The 22,950-nt window shown below is 33.0% G+C and overlaps 1 protein-coding gene across 1 annotated transcript; it reads left to right on the forward strand.

Moving 5' to 3' along the window:
- The first annotated feature begins 204 nt into the window (after positions 1 to 204).
- On the forward strand, positions 205 to 21,442 carry LOC145665823 (uncharacterized). The gene is made up of 3 exons (XM_081732938.1): positions 205 to 998; positions 12,764 to 13,273; positions 20,786 to 21,442. Exons 1-2 carry the CDS (start codon positions 434 to 436, stop codon positions 13,270 to 13,272), a joined length of 1,074 nt encoding a protein of 357 aa, XP_081589064.1. The 5' UTR covers positions 205 to 433; the 3' UTR covers position 13,273; positions 20,786 to 21,442.
- The last annotated feature ends 1,508 nt before the right edge of the window (positions 21,443 to 22,950 follow it).

Here is a 22,950-nt window from a genome sequence, read left to right on the forward strand (position 1 = left end):
CATAACAATAAATGACGATGTTGATGACAGTGATGATCTTTTTGGTTCAATTTTCGTTCCTTTCCTTGATATTAACAAACCCATCACACGCGAAGTTCTACATGGTGTACTGTTAAGTAGTACGTTTGAAATACTCCCAAGTCCGGTAAGCCACAAGCATAAAATTTAGGGTACCTAGAAATTACATAGTGGATAAAAAGGTGTTGCACATCGTTCATTCATCACACTTGTGTTTAAACCTTCAAAGTGTAAACAAGTTTATTTAACCTGACCACTACAATAAGAGATACCACCCTAGTTATTAGTTACCACCACCAGCAAACAAAATATGTGTTCTTAGGCAAAGACATTACCAAAAGGAGTATAAGCAAGTGATTTTTTTTTCCACGTGGTATTTTTTCAAGTGCGGACTGAAGTGTGCATCCAAAAGACAATGTCATATTTTAAAGTTATAGTGCTTCTTGCGATAACTATTGCAGTGGCAAACGGAGACAAGCGATCTGATTCTTCATACCTGGAATGTATTGGAAAACTGGATACTGTATGTTTAAAGTATAATTTTGTGAGAGACATCGATCGGTTTGCTAAAAAACGTTACATAAATTGGTGGAACATCCTTCAGTTTGAGCGCAACGACAAAACAAGTTCGAGTTCATCATCATCTTCAGAAGGAAGAAATTTGTCTGATAAAAATGATGAAGATGAAGTTGATCCACTGCCATCAATAGATGAAGCTGAGCTTCCGAGAAATCGAGAAGCTAGGGAAGACTATTTAGACGCACTTTTGGCCAATAAGATTCTTAAATTCGCCAACGACCATGTTGTGAAGCTTCGTTTGGATAGCATAGTTCCAGGACTTTACCTACGATTGGCTAGGAGTACCTCTGATCCAAGGTCCTTTGATGTGTCTCTGTTGGAGGACAAAGACTCTGAGGTTGAGGGTCGAGGAGAAGGTGGTGGTGGCGGTGGTGGTGGTTTTGGAGGTGGAAGCAAAGGCGGTAAGATATGAAATTAAAAATACTTTTTTCTCTTTTATTAAATAAGTACACTGTGAAAAATTTGGTAGGTAAATTTACAAACAAATAGTGGCAATCTGTTTGCCAAGCGCCGAAGTAAATTAATTTGCACCTATAAAGTAAAATTACTAATATGAAATGCTGTAAAATTGCACTTTTATCAATAAAAATATCATATTTTCTTATAAATTTACTGTAAATTTGTAAAAAGAAAAAAAGACAGGAAGTTTTGTAATTTAATCTAAGAAAATGTATATCAAGGGTGAATAATTTTACATTTATATTTGGTAATTTAAACTACATAATTTTTTTCACTGTAGTTAGATCTTTGTAATTCAGCCACATTAGACAAAGTGATTACAAAGTCGTCTTCAGAGTATAGACTGCATTACTTGAATTATTCTCATCTTAGTTTAATTAAAGCTATAATTGCTGCTATAGAAATGCTTTATAATGGTTTTACATTGATTATTGGTTGATGTTACTCCAGAGGCGGCTCATCAGGGAGATCATATTGATAAAAAATAAATGATTACGAAGTTCTTCAAAGAGTAGATTTTTTAAACTTTTTTGTTCATGTTCAAGTACTGATTTACTTTCACTACTTGCATCTCAAATTATTTAAAGCTAGAATATACCTACAAAATAGTGTTTCTGGCTAGATTATTACCGGTATCTAATTAAAATCTAGATGTTACTCATTGTTAAGAATTTGGCTCTTGAAAATGCAAAGGAAGCTTTCAGATCTATTTCTCTCTAAATTCTCCTTAAATAAAAAAAAATGAATCCATAGAAAATTAATATTAAGAATTCCCTGGTTTCACAGTCTATGATAGGTTATGGCATACCAGATGTCTTTACTTCTAATATTTTAAATTCATGCTTGCTAACTCTAATTCGGATGGTATTAGAGATTATTTATGAAATTGAGTCATCATCGAAAATTCCATCGGATTTGAACTCGGGGTTCCTTTAAACATCTACCCTGTCTCTCACTTAAGTAAATTTAGCTGAAGTCAAATTCAGTAAAGTTTTTTTCAAGCTTAAATTAAATATTGAAAAACTGATTCTTCTGATTCTTAAATATTTTTATCATTGCTATTTAAGCATAAACCAAATTTAACAGTTGATTGGCTGACAATTATATACTTAGGTACATACAAAAATATTGTGTACCTAGATATATAAATACAAAAATTTTGATTTCTAAGATTATTTTCATTTAATGATCAAAAATATTTACACGTTTTATAGCTTTAAATATTTTAATCTAATCTTTTGTTACTAATTTGGGTTGCTTCATTTGTAGGTTCAAAATTTTTAATATTACAGATTATTTATCAGAACCCACTAAACTTTTAATTTTGCTTGATTATTTCAAATATTTATCTAGTATTATAAGCAAAAATACTTTTCATTTACTAATCATTACTCTTAAATATCCATATTTCAATAAATATACTTAGATTTCTCTTTTAAAATATTTATCTAAATTGCAAAGTTGATCTAGCTAATTAGATAAAATTATTTATTTTTTTTTAAATTTTAAATTATATATTTACGGGTTGATATTAATTATGTTGTTGGCTCTAAAAAGAATTTAGTCAAGTTTTTAGGAAAATGAATAAATTTGTATTTACTGTATTTTACTTGTCTGTTTTCTTGTGTAAAGATTGCTAACATGTATAAGGAGTTCTTCTGGAATATGCTTACCATGGTCAACAGAAATGGGAATATAATATCTATTTAAGTTAAATGAACATCAACTTGGAAATGTTTATACTGATTTTTTTTTTTTTACATCCAAGCACGGAATATTAATGTTATGGTGAATGGATTTTACTATGTGCATAATGGTTGTATATATGCATATTGAATGGTTATCATTCATTGTTACAGAAACTACTTAATGTTACATTTTAATTTAGTTTTCGGGTTGTATCATTTTCAATACACTTAAGTGTGGATAAGGATAGCTTCGGTTTCCTAGTAACTTTCTGAGATGAGAAATAAATACGCATAAGGCAAAATTCCTTGCAAATCTTTTTTTTTTTTAAGAAAAATATCATAAGTATTACGTTATTTCATAATAAATAACTTAACATTACGTAAATTTAGCTCTTTTCACACTTCCTGTTTTATGGATTTAAGTTTTTAAATATTTGTTATTAGTTAAAATGTTTAGGAGAAGATAAAGAATACAAATTTCAATAAGTTTAATCTTATCAAGAGATTTGTCAGTCTGTTACTGTTACTTTGTACTTTTTGTATATAATGAGTTTCGGAAATAGCGCCGACAAGCTTTGAGAACTGATTCAGCACACGAAAAGATATATATTTTTTTATAAATTAAAATATTAACATTAGTGTAGGAAAGTCCCTTTTCGAAGCTGTATCACTCCAAAGGATTGTGAACCTGGGAACGAAAATGAAATGAAATCTTTAAGTTTTACCTCCCATGGTTATACCGGTTAGGCTAAAGGGGACAGTGATGATGAATAATGAATGAAATGGTGAAATGAAGAAAGTGAGAGGGATGAAACGGGAGAACCCCGAGTAAATCCACACACACGGTTCTTGTCCACTAAAAAACTCACTTGGCGCGAGCTGAGATTGAATCAAGAACGCCATGCACTAGAGGTGAACGCCCTACCACTGAGCCACCACGGCCCCTAATTGTGAACCTGGATGCAATGTGATCTAATGAACAATAATTTAAAAAATTAGAAAAACACACGCTTAAGTTTCCCATTCTGTTCTGAAGATGTTTTTACATGGCTTATATTTGGCAAACTCAGCTTGTACGCGACACTGTAGATTTGTACTAGATGTTGAGATTTATTTTGCAATTTGTTTTTCTTTTAACTTATGTTCCGTACCTAGAATACTCTATTACATTCAGGTGTATAACTCTCGTGTCGATTCAGAAAGAGCCATAAATCGAGAACTAATTGTCTAATCAGGGTTGACTATGATTATTTCCTATACAAAGTGAAAAGTAAGTTTTCGTAACCATTTTCCAAGCTGATGCCTTAGCATATCTTTATTTTATAGGAACATTTTAAAGTCTTACATGGGTCAACACATATTTCAGAAATAGTGTCCAAACATAGAACCAGTTCTTATGATTTAGTTCGATTAACTTGTAATTTTTTAAAACCTGAAAATGAACTGTGTAGATCTAAAATGAAATTAGATTTATAGTTTAATATTCCATGGTAATTCCTTTAGATTAAATTTTAAATCAATTATTATTAAAAAAATAAACAGAATGATAATGTTAGAGAACTAAAATAGCACAATAATGTTCACAAGGCCATAGGGTTACAGAGCTTGGGTTGTAACTCACAATTCTGCAACAGAACTCAATGATATAACTCGAGGCCAGGACGTCTTCTAAGAAATAACCAGACATACACGTAATTACAAATTATTCTTCGTTTCCCTTTATTAGTTGTCCTTCCTTACTTTTGTTATTCTAATTATTCGTTGTACTTTTTCCGCTGTTTTCTTTTTTAATCAACTATAATATTTTAATTTTCTGAATTTGAAAATCCTCATCAATATAAATGGAACAAGAATATACCCATCAGTGGCATATTTAGGATTTTGTTTCGGAAGGGGGTAGGGGGCTATGTACAACACGGGGAAGCAGATGGGACAATTGCCCACCTGAGTTTGAGAATTAAATATATTTTAATCGATTGTCTATTAACATACTGTACTAAGAAAACACGTGATATGTCAGTGGAACATCTTACCCCACAGGCAAATCTGAAATGTCGCTCCTGCAAACATATGTCGAATATTTGTAATGTCATTTCAACTTAACTGGTTTCATTTTAGAAAAAAAAAATGGAAATATTCGGTTTTATCTCTATATGTTTCTACATTAAAGAATATGTTGAGACAAGTTGAAGCTGAAGTATACTGATTGAAGTTTTAATGGCAAGAATTGCAAGCAGGTAAATCTTATGTGATATGAGACACTCAAAAATTTAGCAGTAAATTTAACATTTTATTCTATTCATAGAAGGAAAAGGAAGCATTCTCTTGGCTACCTAATTTCCCGGACTACTTACTTCCCCTTTTTTGATTTTCTTTAATTCAAACATTTACCTTTGTTTATAACTAAAGGATGTTAAATAATTCCTTTGCTATAATTACTAAAGTTCCGCTATGTTGACATCTGTGCAAGTTGGTGTGGAACACCAGTTTCGCTTATCAGCTCCTCTTAGTTTGGGTGCTACTGACGACGGGCGACTTGAATCACAACTAACAACGTTCGAAAGTATATGATAGGAGAATCGAAAGAAAGTAAAAACTAAGAAAAAGAAACAGAAGATTAGAATGGACGAGAGAAAGAAAATAAGAACGCAGTTCTTACATGGAATGAAATTTGACAAATACAATATTATTTCTGAACAAAGAGCATAAGAAAATTTAAAGTCAATGAAATTTTAGAAGTGGAAAGAAGACTTATTGTTGTACATGGAATGCGAAAAAAGTAAATGTAAATATATATATATATATATATATATATATATATATATATATATATATATATTGGAAGGGGCTTGAGCCCGATAACCCCTAAATACGCCATTAGTATACATGAATAGCATTTGAAAGAATGATTTCTCATTTTGCAGCCATTCCAATTTCTATTGAATTTTTGAAATTCCTTTCATGTATCCCACAACAAATTAAACATTTTCTGCAGAAAGAGGGAAAAGTCACTGTTCAACCTGCAACTGTTAATGACAAAGACTATAGGTCATATTCAGAGATGCTCGTATGTGCTATTAACGTCGTACTGTAAAAGTTTGACCAACGCGTGGTTATAATTTTCGTATTTATCAATGATTTATATAGACAAAAGGCCGCCACGATATTTCTGTAGGGTTGACCAAACGTAGGAGAAACCAACGTAAGTGATAATTTTAAACAAATATGATAGAAATGGATAGTTCAATGGAAATCAAGCAAAGTCTTAAATTATAAAATGCAAATATATAAAAGATAATAATGTTATTTAATGTTATTTTTTTAAAATCTTAATTGCTTCCCAAAACTACTTTCTTTAAAATCATTTTGCAACAAATTATAAAAGAAAGGTAGAGGTGGTATTAGAACCTTCAATTTTAGAAAATCTTCACCTGAGATTGCTCCTCCTATTGACGTAGGTTTTGCTTCTAATGAAGAACGACATCATTTCAGACTGTCTTATTATATTAGCTATACATAAGTGAAACAAATTACAACTCATAGTTTTTCTTCAATTCTAGAAGGGTATAAGATTAACATTAAATGAAGTATAGAGAAATATCCTGAACAATTTGTTGTCAAAATCATATCGAATAATAGTTTTGATTTTACTTTAGTTCAAATTTTTAGTGCTACAATAACATTTCATTTAAAAGTATTGCTTTGCTGGATTTCCATTGAAATAATAATTTCTAGCATGATATTTATTTAATATTTTCCCTTACTTTTATTTTTCCTAATGTGTTTGAACAATCCTGCGAAAAATGTTGTAGCTGACCTCTTTAGACATACAGAGGACTCTCTCTTAACCGGCCTCTCTTCCAAGGAACATGCAATTTTCGTTATTAGTCGCGCACGATTCTCTATAATAACAAAGGGGGGCATGGTGGGTCAAAGTTAAAGCGCTTACCTTTGGTGCGTGGGGTCCCTGGTTCAATGCCCGATTAAGTAAGTTCATTGTGGACAATATCATATCAGGAGGTTTCTCGGGGTACTCCCGTTTCCTCCCACATTTCATTTCACCAATTCTTCCATCTCATCCACTTGCCTCAATCATCCGTCTCCCTTAGCCTTACGGGGATAATCGTCGGACTTTAAACTGAAAGATTTCATTTTTCTATAATAAGAAATATAGACCCAATAATAATAAAATACAATACTGTACTTCACATGTATAGTAATCTAAATCGAATTTTTCAGTTTCGTGTTTCTTCTTCAATCAATTGACGCACATTCTGTAAATAAACATGTGGTTTGTGATATAATCTAGAGTGCTTAATTCAGTATACATTATTTCGTTCAACTGAGTGTTACCTTGTGGTCAAAATTTCTGATTTTAGTTAAGTTATTGAATTACAATACGATAATCCTTTTCTTTAACCGTTACAAAGATGCTAGACAATTTAGGAACTATGAAATGGTGATTTTCATTTTTTTTCGACTTTTCAGTTTTCCGACTAAGGTCCTATCTCGTGGTTAGCAGGGAGTTTACTGTAGAACCTGAATAATGTCACGAACATGCTTCTGCATACAGAAATTTTAATCACGCGTTAGTCAAACTCATTAGTATAAGGGTAATCTCACTTAGAACGAGTCCGAATATGGCGATATTTCTTGCAATTAGCACACAACTAGATGACACTTTACTAACTTCTAAAACTTTTCACAGACAGATTGTAGAATTATACGCTGTGAATATGACAAATACAGAAACATTTCTTTTCACACACTTGTATCCTACTGGAAACTTTCAGGAAATTATTTCAAGAGATTTTGGAGTGTATTGTAAACATCAATCTCACAGACCCACACTTCAACAAGTGTAAAGAATCTTTAATTTACTTCTAATACAGAAAAGTACATGTTTAAACATTGTGATTCTTATAACCCCATGTTGAGTATATTAATATTTTGGCTTGAAATAGGACTAGATGTTTGAAGCGGCTAAAGATGATTCACAGTTGTACGATTTAATTTTACTTAAGTACAGAAAATGAACTTAAAAACAAATGAATAAAGAGGAAAATGAGACAGAAAACAACATCGCAGGAACCTAAAGAAAAGGAAAACTGATTAAGTATTAGGAACAGTACGAGAGAAAAAATAAAAGAAAGAACAAAACCTTGCAGATGAGTAGAAGAAATGCAAAGTATTGGTTATGTACGAGGCAATGAATATGCTGAAGATAACTAGATAGAATAAAATGAACTAGTTAAGTTTATGAATGATAAGGAAGAAAAACTTAATTGAAGATAACAAGAAAGACAAAAATGAACGGATTTAGGCACTATAGAAAAGATATATACACAAAGAGATGTGGCAGAAGGTATGGTAGAAAAAGCAAAGAATAGAAAGAATAAATTGTAGGTTATGAATAATACTGAGACGAATATAATAAAATAGTTGTGGAGTACAATCCATGGAAGCTTACTATTAGACAGTATACAAAGGACTTAAGTTTTTAATAGAGTATTAAGTACAGTAGGAAGTCGAAAATCCGAGCTAAATGGGACCACAGGTAGTTCGGATTTTCAAATTGTTCGGATTTTCGAAAATGATCAAGAAAATACCATTTAGGCTTAAATATACTGTACGGTATTTTCTTTTATCGATACAGTGGTTATACAGTACATACGGTAATTACAATACCGTACGTAAGGCTACTTACATTTAATGTTTCTGAAGAGCCTGCTCGTACACTAAATTACAGTGTTCTTGTAACTCACACTTAAAGCTTAACTTTATAGGCCTAAGGGAAAATAAAAATAAAAATATGTATGACAAACAATTACATATGAATGAGCTTTTGTAAAAACACTGACTTCACACAACGCCAACGGACAACCCTATTGTTTGTTTATCACTAGCATTAAGACAAAATGTAAAAAGCTTCTAAGGACCGGATTTTTGACGTTTCGGATTTTTAACATTCGGGTTATCGACGTCCTACTGTACTTCATTAAAGTGATCAATTTCAAATTCACAGCTTAGTATCTTAGTTGTTCTGAACATTGAGGTTGTTATTATTATTATTATTATTATTATTATTATTATTATTATTATTATTATTATTATTATTATTACTTAAGTGGTACTGAAACATAATAATTGGCATGCAAAACTAAGTCGGGAAGCAAATTCAGAAGTTCAAGGCGTGCAAAGCTGTGGAACACAGCCTCTGCTTCCCCTTGTATTCATTTCAACATTAATTCAATTTTTCTTTCTTTCTTTTTTTTTTTTTTTTAAAGCAAAGTTTACAAAACTGGGACAGTTCCGAAAAGTTAAAATAAGTGCCTATGAATATCTAGGAAAGGGGAAATGTATATGAAATTTCCAGATTGAAGAATAAATGTATCGGAGTGTTAACTAGAGGTTGCTAGTAATTCGCATTAATTTTAATAATTGACTAGAGTGAGATTACCTTTTTCCGTAACACAAAGAAATTGGAAAACGAATAAAAAATGTCCAGGAGTGAAAATGAATTATTGAGCACGAGGAATGAGCAATTTTGAAATTTTATGAAGTACAGTAGAATAAACTCTTAAGAATTTTCATGTTGAGGCTTAACTCAAATGTAACTATTTTTTTTTTTTTAATACGAGGAACCAAAAAGCTTTATTTGGAAAAAGAACTTGGTAAAATATTATAGTCATTGGTTATGGTGATGTGTAGAGACTGGATGTTTAGGCATTAAAAACCTGGAAAATAGGCAGGCAAATAGGCACTTAAAATTTAAAAAATAGGCAGTAAGTATAGGCACTAAAATGTATATAATTATAAAATAATTATAAAGTACCGGTATAATTATAAAATCCTTATTGCACTGTATTAGTCGAAAAGAATTAACTGGAGACAGATATGTGTTTTGTGTTCTTTGTTATATTTATCGCTCCATAGCAATTTTTTTTTGAAAAAAGTGGTGTGAATAGATCTAGACAGGGAAACTTATCTCCTGCATAGCTTTCCTGAGAATAGATGGAAAGATCAAATTTAAATCCTAACATGATATTTTTCTGTCCCGAGGTAACCCAGTATGATAAGCCACAAGCAATTAATAACAGTAAAATTAAATAAGGAAACGATATTTCTACTAATAAAATAGTAAGTTCTCAGTATATCTGAAATGTTAATGTTCTTATATTTATTGTGAATAGTCCACCTTTCCATTTAGAGTGAAATAATATAATTTTGGACATAGAAAATATTAAGAGCGAACTGATTGTTAGGAAATCAGAGATAATATCAATAAAATCCTATGTATAGACTTGAACACATTGTCCAAGAACGAGCTGATTGCTAGGAAATTCGAGATAAAATCAATAGAAGCCTATATATAGACTTGAATGCATTGTCTAAGAACGAACTGATTGATAGGAAATCAGACATAGCACCAAAAGAAGTCTATGTGTAGACTTGAACACATTGACCACGAAAAGTCATGTAACCAGCCCTAGTTTCTGTGGGTTGTAATGTTGAGTAGCTAGTTCATTTTCCGCAATCCAATACTTATTATTATAATTAACGTAACTTATTTTCGACGGTCCAAATTGACCCATCACATACATACTAGTACTGTTAGTATTTACATGCTAATAATTACTATATTATATTTATATTTCAACAACAATTTAAAACAATTATTTCCTGTAATTTTCTGCAATACTTAAAAAACAGCAGCATTCCAAACACAAATAATTAAATTAATTATTAGCACAACAATAAGTAGGACTAGTTTTTGACATAGTCAGAATGCCAAAAAAAAAAAAAAATGTAACCTTAATATTTATTTTCTTAGGAACACGCAAGAAGTGACACCCATAACTTACCGGAATAAATAGCACCCTAAAAAGCCAACAACAAAAGCTATCCACCATGACATTTTTCTCTTTCTTTTTCTTTCATCCTTTCGGTTAAACTAATTAAAGCTCTTAACGAATCAGGATAGGAGAGGAAACAAAAAGACATGATTGTAAATTAGGTTAGCATGTGGAAAGAAATTCTCCTGCTACCTATCCTAAACCAAAAATTGTAATGACAAGTAAGTAGTGCGTTACTTGAAGGTCATGCGAAAAAAAAAAAAGTTTCCTTTCAACCTGAATGTTTTTGTTTACAACAGTTTTTTTTTTTCTTGCTTGCTTTTATCTTATACTGTTTCATTGCTAGTGACAGCAGAGAAGACAAGGAAATGACGAATTTCCGCGGAAGAAAGAGTATGACAAATGAACTGACATTTTTTTAAAAAAGAAAAGAAGTTAAGCTAAAAAAATAAGAATGAGACAGAGAAAAATATAACTGCAATACCTTCTATAACGCTTAATTGATTCCAAAACAATGTTCACGTTGTTCGAGGACTACTTACGAAGGTGTTTAAATTGATTTTGTTTATATAAAAATGTCTGTCTGACTTATAAATGCCTAGACCAAATTGTCTATGGTTGTCACCTCTCCAAAGCAAAATGTAGCTATTGGAGTGAGAAGTGTGCCAGGGGTTCTTTTTCTTGTAGTAATGAAGATGAAGAGCGATCATATTCATCTGCTTGATAAAAGAATCATCATCACCATCATCATCATCATCATGATAGATATTCTGCTACTGTTTGGCATGTCACTTGCCGTAATTGAGAAGTTTCCATGCTTCACGGTTTTCCTATAGTCTCTTCGTTTGTTTTGGTATCGTCTGCTAAAAGTATTCTCTCTCGCCCTCTCCCTCTCTCTCCTGCCAGCATACCCTCTAGCACGTCCTTCATGATGGAATTCCTTCTTAGTCAATGTCCCAACCAGTTTCTCTTCCTCTTCTTAACAATGTCTAAAATCGTTCTTTTCTGTCTCACAGTTTTTAAGACCCTCTTGTTCGTCTTTCGCTCGACCCAGCTAAGTGTCTCCATTCTTCTCCACACCCATGTTTCTGACCCATACAGAACAATACTCCACACGAAACATTTTATGAGTCTTTTTCTCAACTCTTTATTCAAGGTCCCACAAAATAGTATTTTCTTCCCCCTACAGCCTTGTTTCGCCATTCCTATTCTTGATTTTATTTCACGTTCACACTTCGTATCGTCACTAATAATACTACCTAGATATCGGAAACTAGTCACCTGTTCTATTTTCTTCCCTCTTACTTCTATAATTGAAACTAACCGCTTCGTTCCAATCACCATACCCTTTGTCTGTCTAACATTTATTTTTATCTCATATTCTTCCTCAAGATTTCTAACATCTTGTTGATTTTCTCTTCAGATTCCGCAACAAGCACCATGCCATCTGCAAATTGTCTTTCAATATATAAAACAAGAAATCCTGACTTGCTGACTGTTCAACACTTATACCAAACTATATAAGCTAGAAAGTTGAAATTTTGTCAATGCATAGAATTTGTGACTTTTTGGAAATTCGACGAGGCAGGGGAAATGCGGGTGGCTATTATTAGAGTAAAATGTCCATGTCTTGGAATCTCTGAAGAGCAAGGATATGAAATTTGGTATATGGACTTCTCATTTAATGTAATTAGTCACGTGTTTCACCAGTTTTTGTTTATTTGCTTCAGAAGATAAAAAGGGCGGGAAGATAAAAATCGGTGAGATTACAATTGTTATAATAGAATGACCATATCTTGGAATCCCTAAAGGTGCACTTGGGTATTTAGATTTTTCATTTAAAATAAGTATACACACGTTTCAGCGATTTTTCATACTTCCTCTACCAGGGAAAAGCCCAGGGAAAAAACACGCACACGGTGTTTGTCCACCGCAAAGTTCACTTGGCGGGAGCAGGGTTTGCACCAAGGACCCCATGCACCAGAGGTGAACGCTCTACCGCTGAGCCCCCGCGACCCCCTGTATTAGTCATGTAAGAAGAAAAGTTAGTTACAGTATAATATAGTGAAATTAATGGAACTGCAAGTATATCATTGATTTCTTGTAAACTATTACATTTCCATGTACACCATGCAAAAGAATTAAATAAATGTTGTTTTGCAGGCAAGAAGGGAGGCCGATTCATCCTAATGTTCTTCTTGATGCAGAAGATTTTCCTAGTCAAACTCGCCTACCTCGCTCTGAAACTTCTGGCCTTCAAGGCTCTTGCAATTGGTAAAATCTCTCTGGTCCTTTCCTCAGTCCTTTGGCTCAAGAAGCTCTTCAGTCACAAACATCACGCCACACACTTCACAGTTGTTCCCCATTCCCACCACGAGGAATCTCACCATTATGAACCATCCTATGACCATTGGGCTAGTGGAACGACTCACTACGATGGCAAAGATGACGGCTACGGTTATTACACGGGGGAGAATTATCCAGCAGCTGAAGAATACAAGAAGACTGGTAGGAGTATAGACGCATCTCAGGGAAGGAGTCTCGATTCATCGTCCGAAGGGTTGAGCGTGGAATCCTCAGAAGGAAGAGGTTATAAAAGCTCACAAGAAGAAATTGATGCTCAAGAAATGGCTTACAGAGGTCAACTTGAAGAACAACAGCAAGCACAATAAGGTGAGTGATAGTAAAAATACTTGAATAAATATACTTAAAAGCTGCTGTACGTGTATTAGACGTTTACATGATATCGGTATTGTAATGATTGATTAAACAAGAAACAAGCTACCGTTTCTGCTTGATTTTAGTTTTAGATTTAGATGGTTTGTTGGAATTTACCGTTCCATTTCAGCACTGAGACTGTATGAGACGAGAACTTATAATTTAAGGTGGAATCCGAATCGCCGTAATTCGATTAAATCTCAAGGCTCCACCGCGGGGAATCAAATTCGGGATTCAGTGCACCAAAGATGAGAGCGCTAGCTACTAGACCAGAGAGGATAGCTTTTCAGGTGAATGAACAAAAATTTTCTGCCTTGTGATTAATTTTATTTCTTATAAACCTTCTTCAATGAATTTCTTCCATCTAGACTGGAATTTTATGCACTCTTATAAATATGTAGACATTCTTCACAAATTGTCTTTGTTACTACTTCAAAAACTGTCTTTACTATTCCAACGTGGATTTTCTTCCATTCGTTTCGTGATCATTCTTCCCTATCAATTCCAACTGTAATAATGAAGTTGAATTATAATAGATGGAGCCTCTAAAACCCTTTACGGTAAATCGAATTTCTTCTATTCCTCTTACATAAACTGACATATGCATGAAGTTGGGATAGCCTTTCGGGTTAAACGAAGAAGATAACACACCTTACTTAGATTTTATGGCACTTGTTATTGAATATATTACATAAGCTTTTTATATTTGTAGATCTGATCATTTTTCCTTCCAGAATCAAAATTGACCTATTAGGAATATCTCCTGATCTCCGATTTACAGAACTTGGCCAAAAATTCAATCTTGTGCGTTATAAGATATTAACAGTTAAAAGGGACGAAACTTCAGACATAAAGAAATTTACACTATAGTTCAAGTTTTGCCGTATAGTCTGGTAACTATTAAACAAAGTAATAATTGGCTCCGTTTCGAGACAGGCCATGTAGGCCCAAAAGGTGCAGGTAAACGTTCCACAATATCCTGACATCAGCACTTGTGGTAGTGATGTGGTTACTACTACATTTTGACCATTTTTTACACCCACAGATTACACTAGGTACCGAGTTTTAAAGAAGGTACATAAGAACCTCAAAACCGCATTGATACATCAAGGGTACATCATAAAAAGTTTTGAGCTCCCATCGGCGATCGAAGATGGGTAGCTCAGTCGGCAGGGGGGGACGCCTTCTAGTATGGTCAGTTCTCATTGGCTGTTCATGTTAGCTAACAGTAAGTATATGCTATTTGGTAAATTCGACAATTTCTTGGATGATCACCTATACAAGGGCAAAGCTGTGGTGGTGTGGTCGGTAAAACTGTCTACAAATTAGTCTTCCCGAGTTCAATTCCCGGTGGGGATGAGTTTTTATTTTCATTTAATCCTTGTTTCAGTGCACCTGAGACGTATGCCCAGCCTCTATAAAACGAGCCTCTGGAAAAATCTGGGAGACAAAACCGGACAGAGCGTGAAACTGACTACTTCATTTAATGAACGTGATATCGAGAAAGTGTGAAGCTTACCTTCAAATTTCCCGCAGATCAAATTTGCTTGTCTCCGATAGAGATATACCTTTATTTTACTTACAAAAATAACTTAACTGAATTTAATTATGACACTGGTAAAGTTCACAGAGAGAATCGTTTATAATAAAAATCTGAAAGAAGGTCGAATATAGGATCTCATTTTAAAGAAAAAGTAGCTACATTTTTTTTTAAATGAAGATTTTAATGAAATGGCATGAATCTACTGTTATCGAAAGCAAGAAAGCGATTTGACTAGATCTCGAGTTTCGGAAAACTAATTTAAGTGTTACTCAAAGGGGTTACGAAAAAATAAATAAGTAAATGAAAAGAAGGAAAGCGATAGAGAGAGAAAAGAAAACTCTTCTTCAAGTGAAATTCGGATTTCAAGATACATCTTCAAAAATAATATAATTGATACACTTAATATGCAAGAGGCATTTAAGAGATGAGAAAACAGAAACAAATTAAGTCTACATTTGCAGGAGATTCAAGTTTTCCTAGAAGGAGTGATTGATGCTTTTCGTATCGTTTTTCAGTGCGTGAAAGCTATTATCTAGGTTCTAGACTTTTTGGGGAAAAAACTCATTGTACCGTAGTTGGATGAAGTTCTTGTACTTGATATAGTTAAACAGGGGCGCACCTACGGGGACACCAGGTCCAGACCCTACCCAAAAAACTTCCTAACTCAACATACATTTATGCATTTCCTCAATAACAATATACTTGATTAACAGGGAAATTATTGCTATAGCATAAAAATTTGATCTTACACTTCATCTGCACCCTTTCTCGTATAAAAACAATTTAGTTTTATATACTTTTTCTGACAAGATAGGTAAAAGTATTTTACAATTACTTATCATCTTTTCGGGTCCACAATAACACTCTTTCAATACTACATTAGACGTAGTTGCTGGTAGAATTCGATCCTCCAAACTTTCGACCTTGCCCAACAAAAATTTCTGGGTGCGCTCCTCGACTTAAGTAATTTACATTGTAAAACATGCACTCTTACACACTTTCTCAGATATTTCCTTGAATACATTCATAGTTTACAATTACGTGTATCTATGTACAATCATGTCCAAAATGATTGTCGCATATCTATAACTGTCTTCTTGTAACAATATAATTTGATAATGATTTTGCAGGCTACTTTTAATACTGATACTATGTGTATAATCGGGAAATGCATATTTGTGGTAAATTTCATAGGAAAAGAAATATAAATACGAAAATTAGAATGAAAAAAAAATGTTGGTAAATGGACAAGAAAGTTTTATTTTCGTTTTATTGTTCTTATTTACTGTTCTTTTGACATGAAATTCACCACATACATGTCTTTGCCGATTATGCACATACTAACATTATAAGAAATACCCGGGCAAATCCGTTATCAAATTATATTCCTACAACAACATATTTATAGATATGCAACAATAATTTTGGACATGAGTGTACGTGTACAGTATTTTTTTTTTAATATGCGGATGAACGTAATGTTTGTTCTACTCTGTCTAAACTACCCCCAACCTGCACTACATTACCAAAATTCTGCGCTTATTACTGATTTGATACATTGATATTAGGAATATGTATTCGGAACAAATTGTCTTGATACAACGACAATAAAAATAAGAACAAATGGAATTTTAATTCGAAAATTACGCTCCATTACTCGAACGTGAAAAACAAGAGTCGCTCCACTTTTTTGAAAAACTAATTAGTGTATTAAAATGATTGACACAGATGTTCTCTATATGTGAAGAAGACCATAACCTGATGGTCATGAATTGGATTGTTCACTGAAACAATCATTACTTGAAAGTGGAGTTCTTTTGTGTTCCATTATAAATGAGCAGACAAAATGTTTATTTTCAATGTTAGTAGTTACAGTACGTAGTAATTTATGGAGGTAAATTATATATTATATAGATATAAGAAATGTAACAATTAGGAGGTCCACAGTTCGTCAAATATGTCTAAAATCTAGTTTACTATTTTACCAAAATCCATTTAAACACTTCATATTGATATTACCTTATATTATAATACGTAAAGAAGGAAACTTTTAAACCCTTTAATTAACATGCATGTAGATTATACAAGATGGATACTTTGTTATATGTCTTTCGTCGTTATGGCAGCTAACACATATCGTCAGATTGTTATATTAACCTAACATCAATTACAATATCAGAAAAGAAAATTAATTCTAGTTCTTTTTTTATTTTCTTCTTCTTTTACATAGCTCATATTGCCCGTAAATACAAGTAAAGATGACAAAATACAAGTAATGACACACAATATCGTTATTAAATATAATAAAAAATATATAATTTACTGCGCCTTAATCATAATATATAAATTACTTTTCCACTAAATATTCTACGCAAAATTTGCAAAAATGCGTGGAAATCCACTGGAATGTTCAGTATATTAAATTTCAGCATAGTTATAGCAACAAGCTTTGCTACGTATTATTTATCTCGAGCCACAAGTATTTTGCTTGGTTAATTGATCATATTCTTTGAACTTTACTTCGTCACATTAGGGCCCGCTATCTCTTGGTTGTGAGATTAATTGATTTTAAGATGGATTGCCGTATCACCTATCACCGGGTGCTGTACTCGTAAATTGTAGATCCAGTGATTATTATGGATCATTGAAATACCAGTTCTATATTATTGTTCAATTGTCAGAAGACAGTGGGTAGTTATGTGTAGCAGATTCCGGTGAAAGTCAACGATGAAAGTCGATATGTGTTGACAATTAAAATCGATCGTCGGTCGATTTTAAGACTTTCGAGGACTAGTGCCAGAAATGTTTAGTAAAACTTGAATCTTCTAGTATTTTGTAAAGGGTGAGCTTCTACTGTTCAACATGAAATATGAGTACATCTGTATGTCTCTTTATCGATAATATTATTGTCTGTTTGATTTATCTCCTATGCAAGTGTTTTTCAGATTTACTTCAATTGGTACCATCAGGGGGGCAAGGTGGGGCGCTCGTCCCCGCTAGAGGAAATTTTTCTTGGAATATCGAAAATCCAATAGAATTTTTAGAATAGTTACATGAAAATTTGAAACTTTATTTGAAATGTCGCTTATACTTGCCTCCCTTGGAACCACAACATGGGGACGCCCTTGTATATATACATACTCACACGAATCATGTACACATTAATTACGAGTGGTTCTTTCATTAACTTTAGATTATCAATATCACGTGAAGTAACTTGTTGTTTGGGAGTTATTCTATGATTAATGTAAATGTAACTTCTCGTTAAGTTGACACTATATTCCTCTTCAAACTAGTAACACTACAATATTTATCTCTCATTACCCTGATGAACCACTCCCTATATTCCTAATGGAAATTCTAATCGTTCCCACAATGCAACAAAAGTGACTCGGCGACACTACCGACTAGAGTTGTAACTAACTGCATCGTCTGTTACTGGCAGTAGCTGAATGTATCATTGGCTAATTCTATCAGACTCACGCGCCCTGAATGATTTGATTCGTTGTTGCTTTTAGTAGTTCGTAGTACCCAACTTCCTTGAGTGGCGGCGCCACAAACTACACAGTTTCAGCGGGAAGAGCAGCTTTTGAGATGACTAATATTATTTCTGTTTGCACAGACTACACAGTCAGTAAAAAAGATTAAATAGAGAGTATGTGCACAATTACTCCGTGACACTTCGTGTTCACTTTATCTTCCAAATAGATAAGTTTCGTAAAATTTATCTATTTTTTTAAAACGAAACTTAGTGTGTACATTTTCAGGATGCTTCTTAAATAGGTAAGTTTATTAGTGTTGACAGCGGTCGAGAATAATTGGAGAGAGGGAGGGTAAATTCACTTATTGTTTTTCTAAACCTATAGGCAAATAATGACATGATTATAACTTTTGTAAGAAGTATTCAATGTTGATTAAATTTGGTGTATTTTCTTTTTAAGACATCCATATTATCTTCAATGCTTTATGTTAAAATCAGTCAAGAATAAGCTTTTTAACTTATGTCATATATGCGATTCCCTTCGCAAAATGAGCTCCTCCGTGGCTAAGCGGTTAGCGTACGCGCCTTTGGCGCGGGAGACCCGGGTTCGATTCCCGGCGGGAGCTCATGTGGTTCGGATTCCACGTTAATCAGTAGGTCCACGTCTCATATAGCCTCGCTGCTGAACGGGACGATAAACGCAAAATCAACTCAACTCCCTTCGCAAAATATTGTGCTATTTGGGGTCTATTACCAAACACGGAATGTGTATTCCTTGAGACTTAACAATTGACCACTATTACTTAGGTTAAAAACGAGTCAGGCTCAAGAAACTGAATTTATTTCTACCTTCTTTTATTTAACAAAATAGTTTAAACATAACTGGTACACGAATTTCACGAATTTGTGAAAGGGATGTCCAAACCTTTGAACCAATCACGTCCTCTTACCATATACATTTTGGACTCAATAATCAACAGGTTGTCTACATTGCAAGTTCAGCTCAATTCTTGTACGTAACATAAACGAAATACTCCAGTGTTCATTACAGAAAAGAATCACTAGGGAAGCATTAATCACTTTTGATACTTAATAACACAAGTTTATTCTTTCTTTTCTTCCTTTTCCCTTTTTGTTTTAAAAAAGGAGAAGGATAGCCAACTATTCAGAGTTCTTTTTAATGGATTTTAATTATGAAAGTGTACACTTCAAACATGATTGGAGACCTCGGTGCTAGATGGAGACAGTTCCAATTAGAAAATAATTAACTTATTGTATTTTCACGTCTGTAATCTTTTTATAAAAATGTGCTATTATAGAAGTAAAACCTTTCTTCTTTTTTTTAAAAAAAAAAAAGTTTACAGACGTAAAAATAAAATAAGTTGATTTTTAACAATATATTTTTTTTTTCAATCCTGAACAAATGTAAAATTGAAGCGGTTCCCTTCTTGCACCGAGGTCTTCAATCGTGTAACAAAATGACAGGTCACATTTGAATTGGCATGTGCTACTAAATGAAAAGTGCAAATTAATTAAGGTAATAAGAAATACAATATCAAATAAACTCTGGTGAATAGGAGAAAGAAACACGCACTAGAAGTTTCAATTACGTTCGGTAGATGCCAACCGCTGGATGATGTTTGCTGCCACCCAGACCAGTATCCAGGGGGGTCTAGGGGGCCGTTCCCCCTAAATGTTTGCTGGCCCCCCTATTCTTTTCACGGTAGGCTTGCAAATGAACTATAATATGGTGATGAAATATAAGATGGTTAGATCGGGCCCCCCTAACTTCAGCCGCCCCCCTACATTTTTGGGCTGGCTACCGGCCTGCTGTCACCTAACAATGGAATATATAATTTTTATTGCCTTTGTTTCAATACTAGAATATGGGATATTGATATTTACCTTCATAAAGTCACCATTACTCTTAAACATCTTAAATGAAAATGAAATCTTTAAGTTCCACGGTTATGACGGCTAGGCTAAAGGAGACGGTTATGATAAGAAATAAATGAAATGGTGGAATGAAGAAAGGGTAGGAAACGAGAGAACCCCGAGAAAACCCTCGCACACGATGTTTGCCCACTACAAAGCTCATTTGGCGCGAGCTGAGATCGAACCAAGGACCCCATGCATCAGAGGTGAACGCTCTACCACTGAGTCACGGCGTGTTAAGATGTTAAGAAATTGACTCAATTAACATAATTGCTAAAGTGTTTCGCCCATAGAAAAATGACAAGATCGATTGTCCTTGGAATTCGAAATTTGGATTTGGCCTTACAAAATAATTGAATTCTTACCTGGAGTCCAATGCATAGAACTTTTATTTATTTATTTATTTATTTATTTATTTATTTATTTATTTTGTGTGTGTGACTGTGTAATTGTTATGTTGTGCTCTCGGAAACCATTATAAGGAATATTTCTTGTTTATTTTTTACAGGCTGATACTCAACACAGATCTTTGCAGCCATTTTGTATTTATTGACATACGCTCTTGGAATGAAATAATCTTCCAGTTATAACTGCTCAATATTAGGTTACAAATGTGTTGTAGATAATTATGTTCCTGGGGGTCTCATAGACGTTGGAACGTAATAGGAAAATATATTTCTGCTACAGTGCCGTTTACAGGCCCACGTATATATTACCATGAAGGACTATTTTCCATTTGAACTTCGAATATATTTACAAGAATTCGGTTATTGATTTAATACTTTCTCTGTAAATACAAAAGGAAATGGTGACAATATTTTTGGAAGAACTTAATTTAATTATCTATATTTTAATGGGCTTGCTTTTTTACTAAAATACTTTTTAATATGGAGAACAAAAAACGAACAAATTATGTATATTTATGCCAGTAAAATGGAATTATGTCAGTAAAAATAGCTGAATTAGAATTTAAAACTAGAAATTAGAATTTAAAACTAGAAAAATATGCACGGATGAATTCCATTGTTTCCGTGTTATATAGGAATTCTTATGTAATGTGTTGTGTGAGTGGTGAATGTAGAAAATGTTCCATTATATAATAAGCTAAATAATTTATTGTTATTTATTATGTAGAATCTATAAGAGAATAAATAAAGAATACTGATTTTTGTAAATATTCCTAAGTTTTATTCCCTTAGGCTTCGGCTAGCTGGGGACTTTACCCACAGACTCACGTATTTGCTCGGCCTACTTTCTGGCATCTCATATCTCAGCCTCTGGCTTCTTCTCCGCACGGCAAGAATGTATTTATGAGATAGTTCTTTGCACAAAATTTAAATCCCTTTCCTTTCTTAGAATGCACATTTCGATCAAACTGAAATGATAAAAACCTATGTCGGCTCAAGCCTGTGTTCAAAAATTCATTTCAAGTGATTCATCTATTTCTCTACTGTTGATAACCTCGAAATCATTTTTACATATTGAGACATATATATATAAATTCCACTTTCCGCAAACACTGTGGCGAAATCTGACATAACAATTTATTTTGAATAATGAATTTATATACCAAGTTTCATCTCTTGCAGGGAATATATATATATATATATATATATATATATATATATATATATATATATATATATAAAGCTGTAACACATCTTTAATTATTTTAAAATGAAAGTATAAGTACCAAATCTCATGTTTCTAATCTTAAAGGATTTCGAGGTATGGTCATCCTGTTGTAACAATTGAAACTCCACTAATTTTTCTCGTCTATTTTCTTCCGTTCTAGGGGAGTATCAAAAAACAGTGAAGCAAATGTCTAATTGTTTTAAATAGGGAATTCTTTATCTTTTGCAAATATTGATATTTTAACATAATAATTTTGAATAATGAGTTTATATACTAAGTTTGCAACATCCATTCCACTCTTCCTCGTTGAAATCCTTTTTCAGTTGTATCTTTCCTTACAAATCCTAGGCATTATCAAAATTACGTGTTTCTAGTATAAGCGATTTGACCTAGTAATTAGTCAATAAGTAATTAAGGCCTTCTTCTTTTATATAGACTTCCCTGCTACTGTCCCAAAATTCGGTCGGCTTACGGTCTCGCACTTAAATTTCAGCCTTTGCTTCCGTTTTTTGTACGATCTGAAAAGGTAGGGGAACACTTGACGTCAAGCCGTCTCCCATGCCTATATTTGCTCATTGTATATTTTCAGAAAGCGTGGGGACACCACAGATACTTTCTTAAAGTGGGGGTACGACATCTCCTTGCGTTCCCCCTCACTTTTACCCCTGAGTGGTATTATTCATTATTAAATTTCTTTCTTCCTTAGAATACGTATTTCAATCAAAGTGAAATGAAAATAACCCATTTTGGCCCAAGTGCTAACTGTATTTAAAAAATCATTGCAAATGGTTCACCCCATAATAATAATAATAATAATAATAATAATAATAATAATAATAATAATAATAATAATAATAATAATAATAATAATAATAATAATACATTTTATTACAGAAACATTTGAGAACATCAGATGTATTACAATCGTGAGAAATAGATAGAAGTTGAAAATTTTAGAGTTACATATATAACATACCATAATATTCCATAATATAAACAAAGATCACTGCATAACAGATGCAAATATTTTAACTATCA

The sequence above is a fragment of the Thermobia domestica genome, chromosome 12 (assembly GCF_964235325.1).
Source record: "Thermobia domestica chromosome 12, izTheDome1.hap1.1, whole genome shotgun sequence".
NCBI lineage: Eukaryota > Metazoa > Arthropoda > Insecta > Zygentoma > Lepismatidae > Thermobia > Thermobia domestica.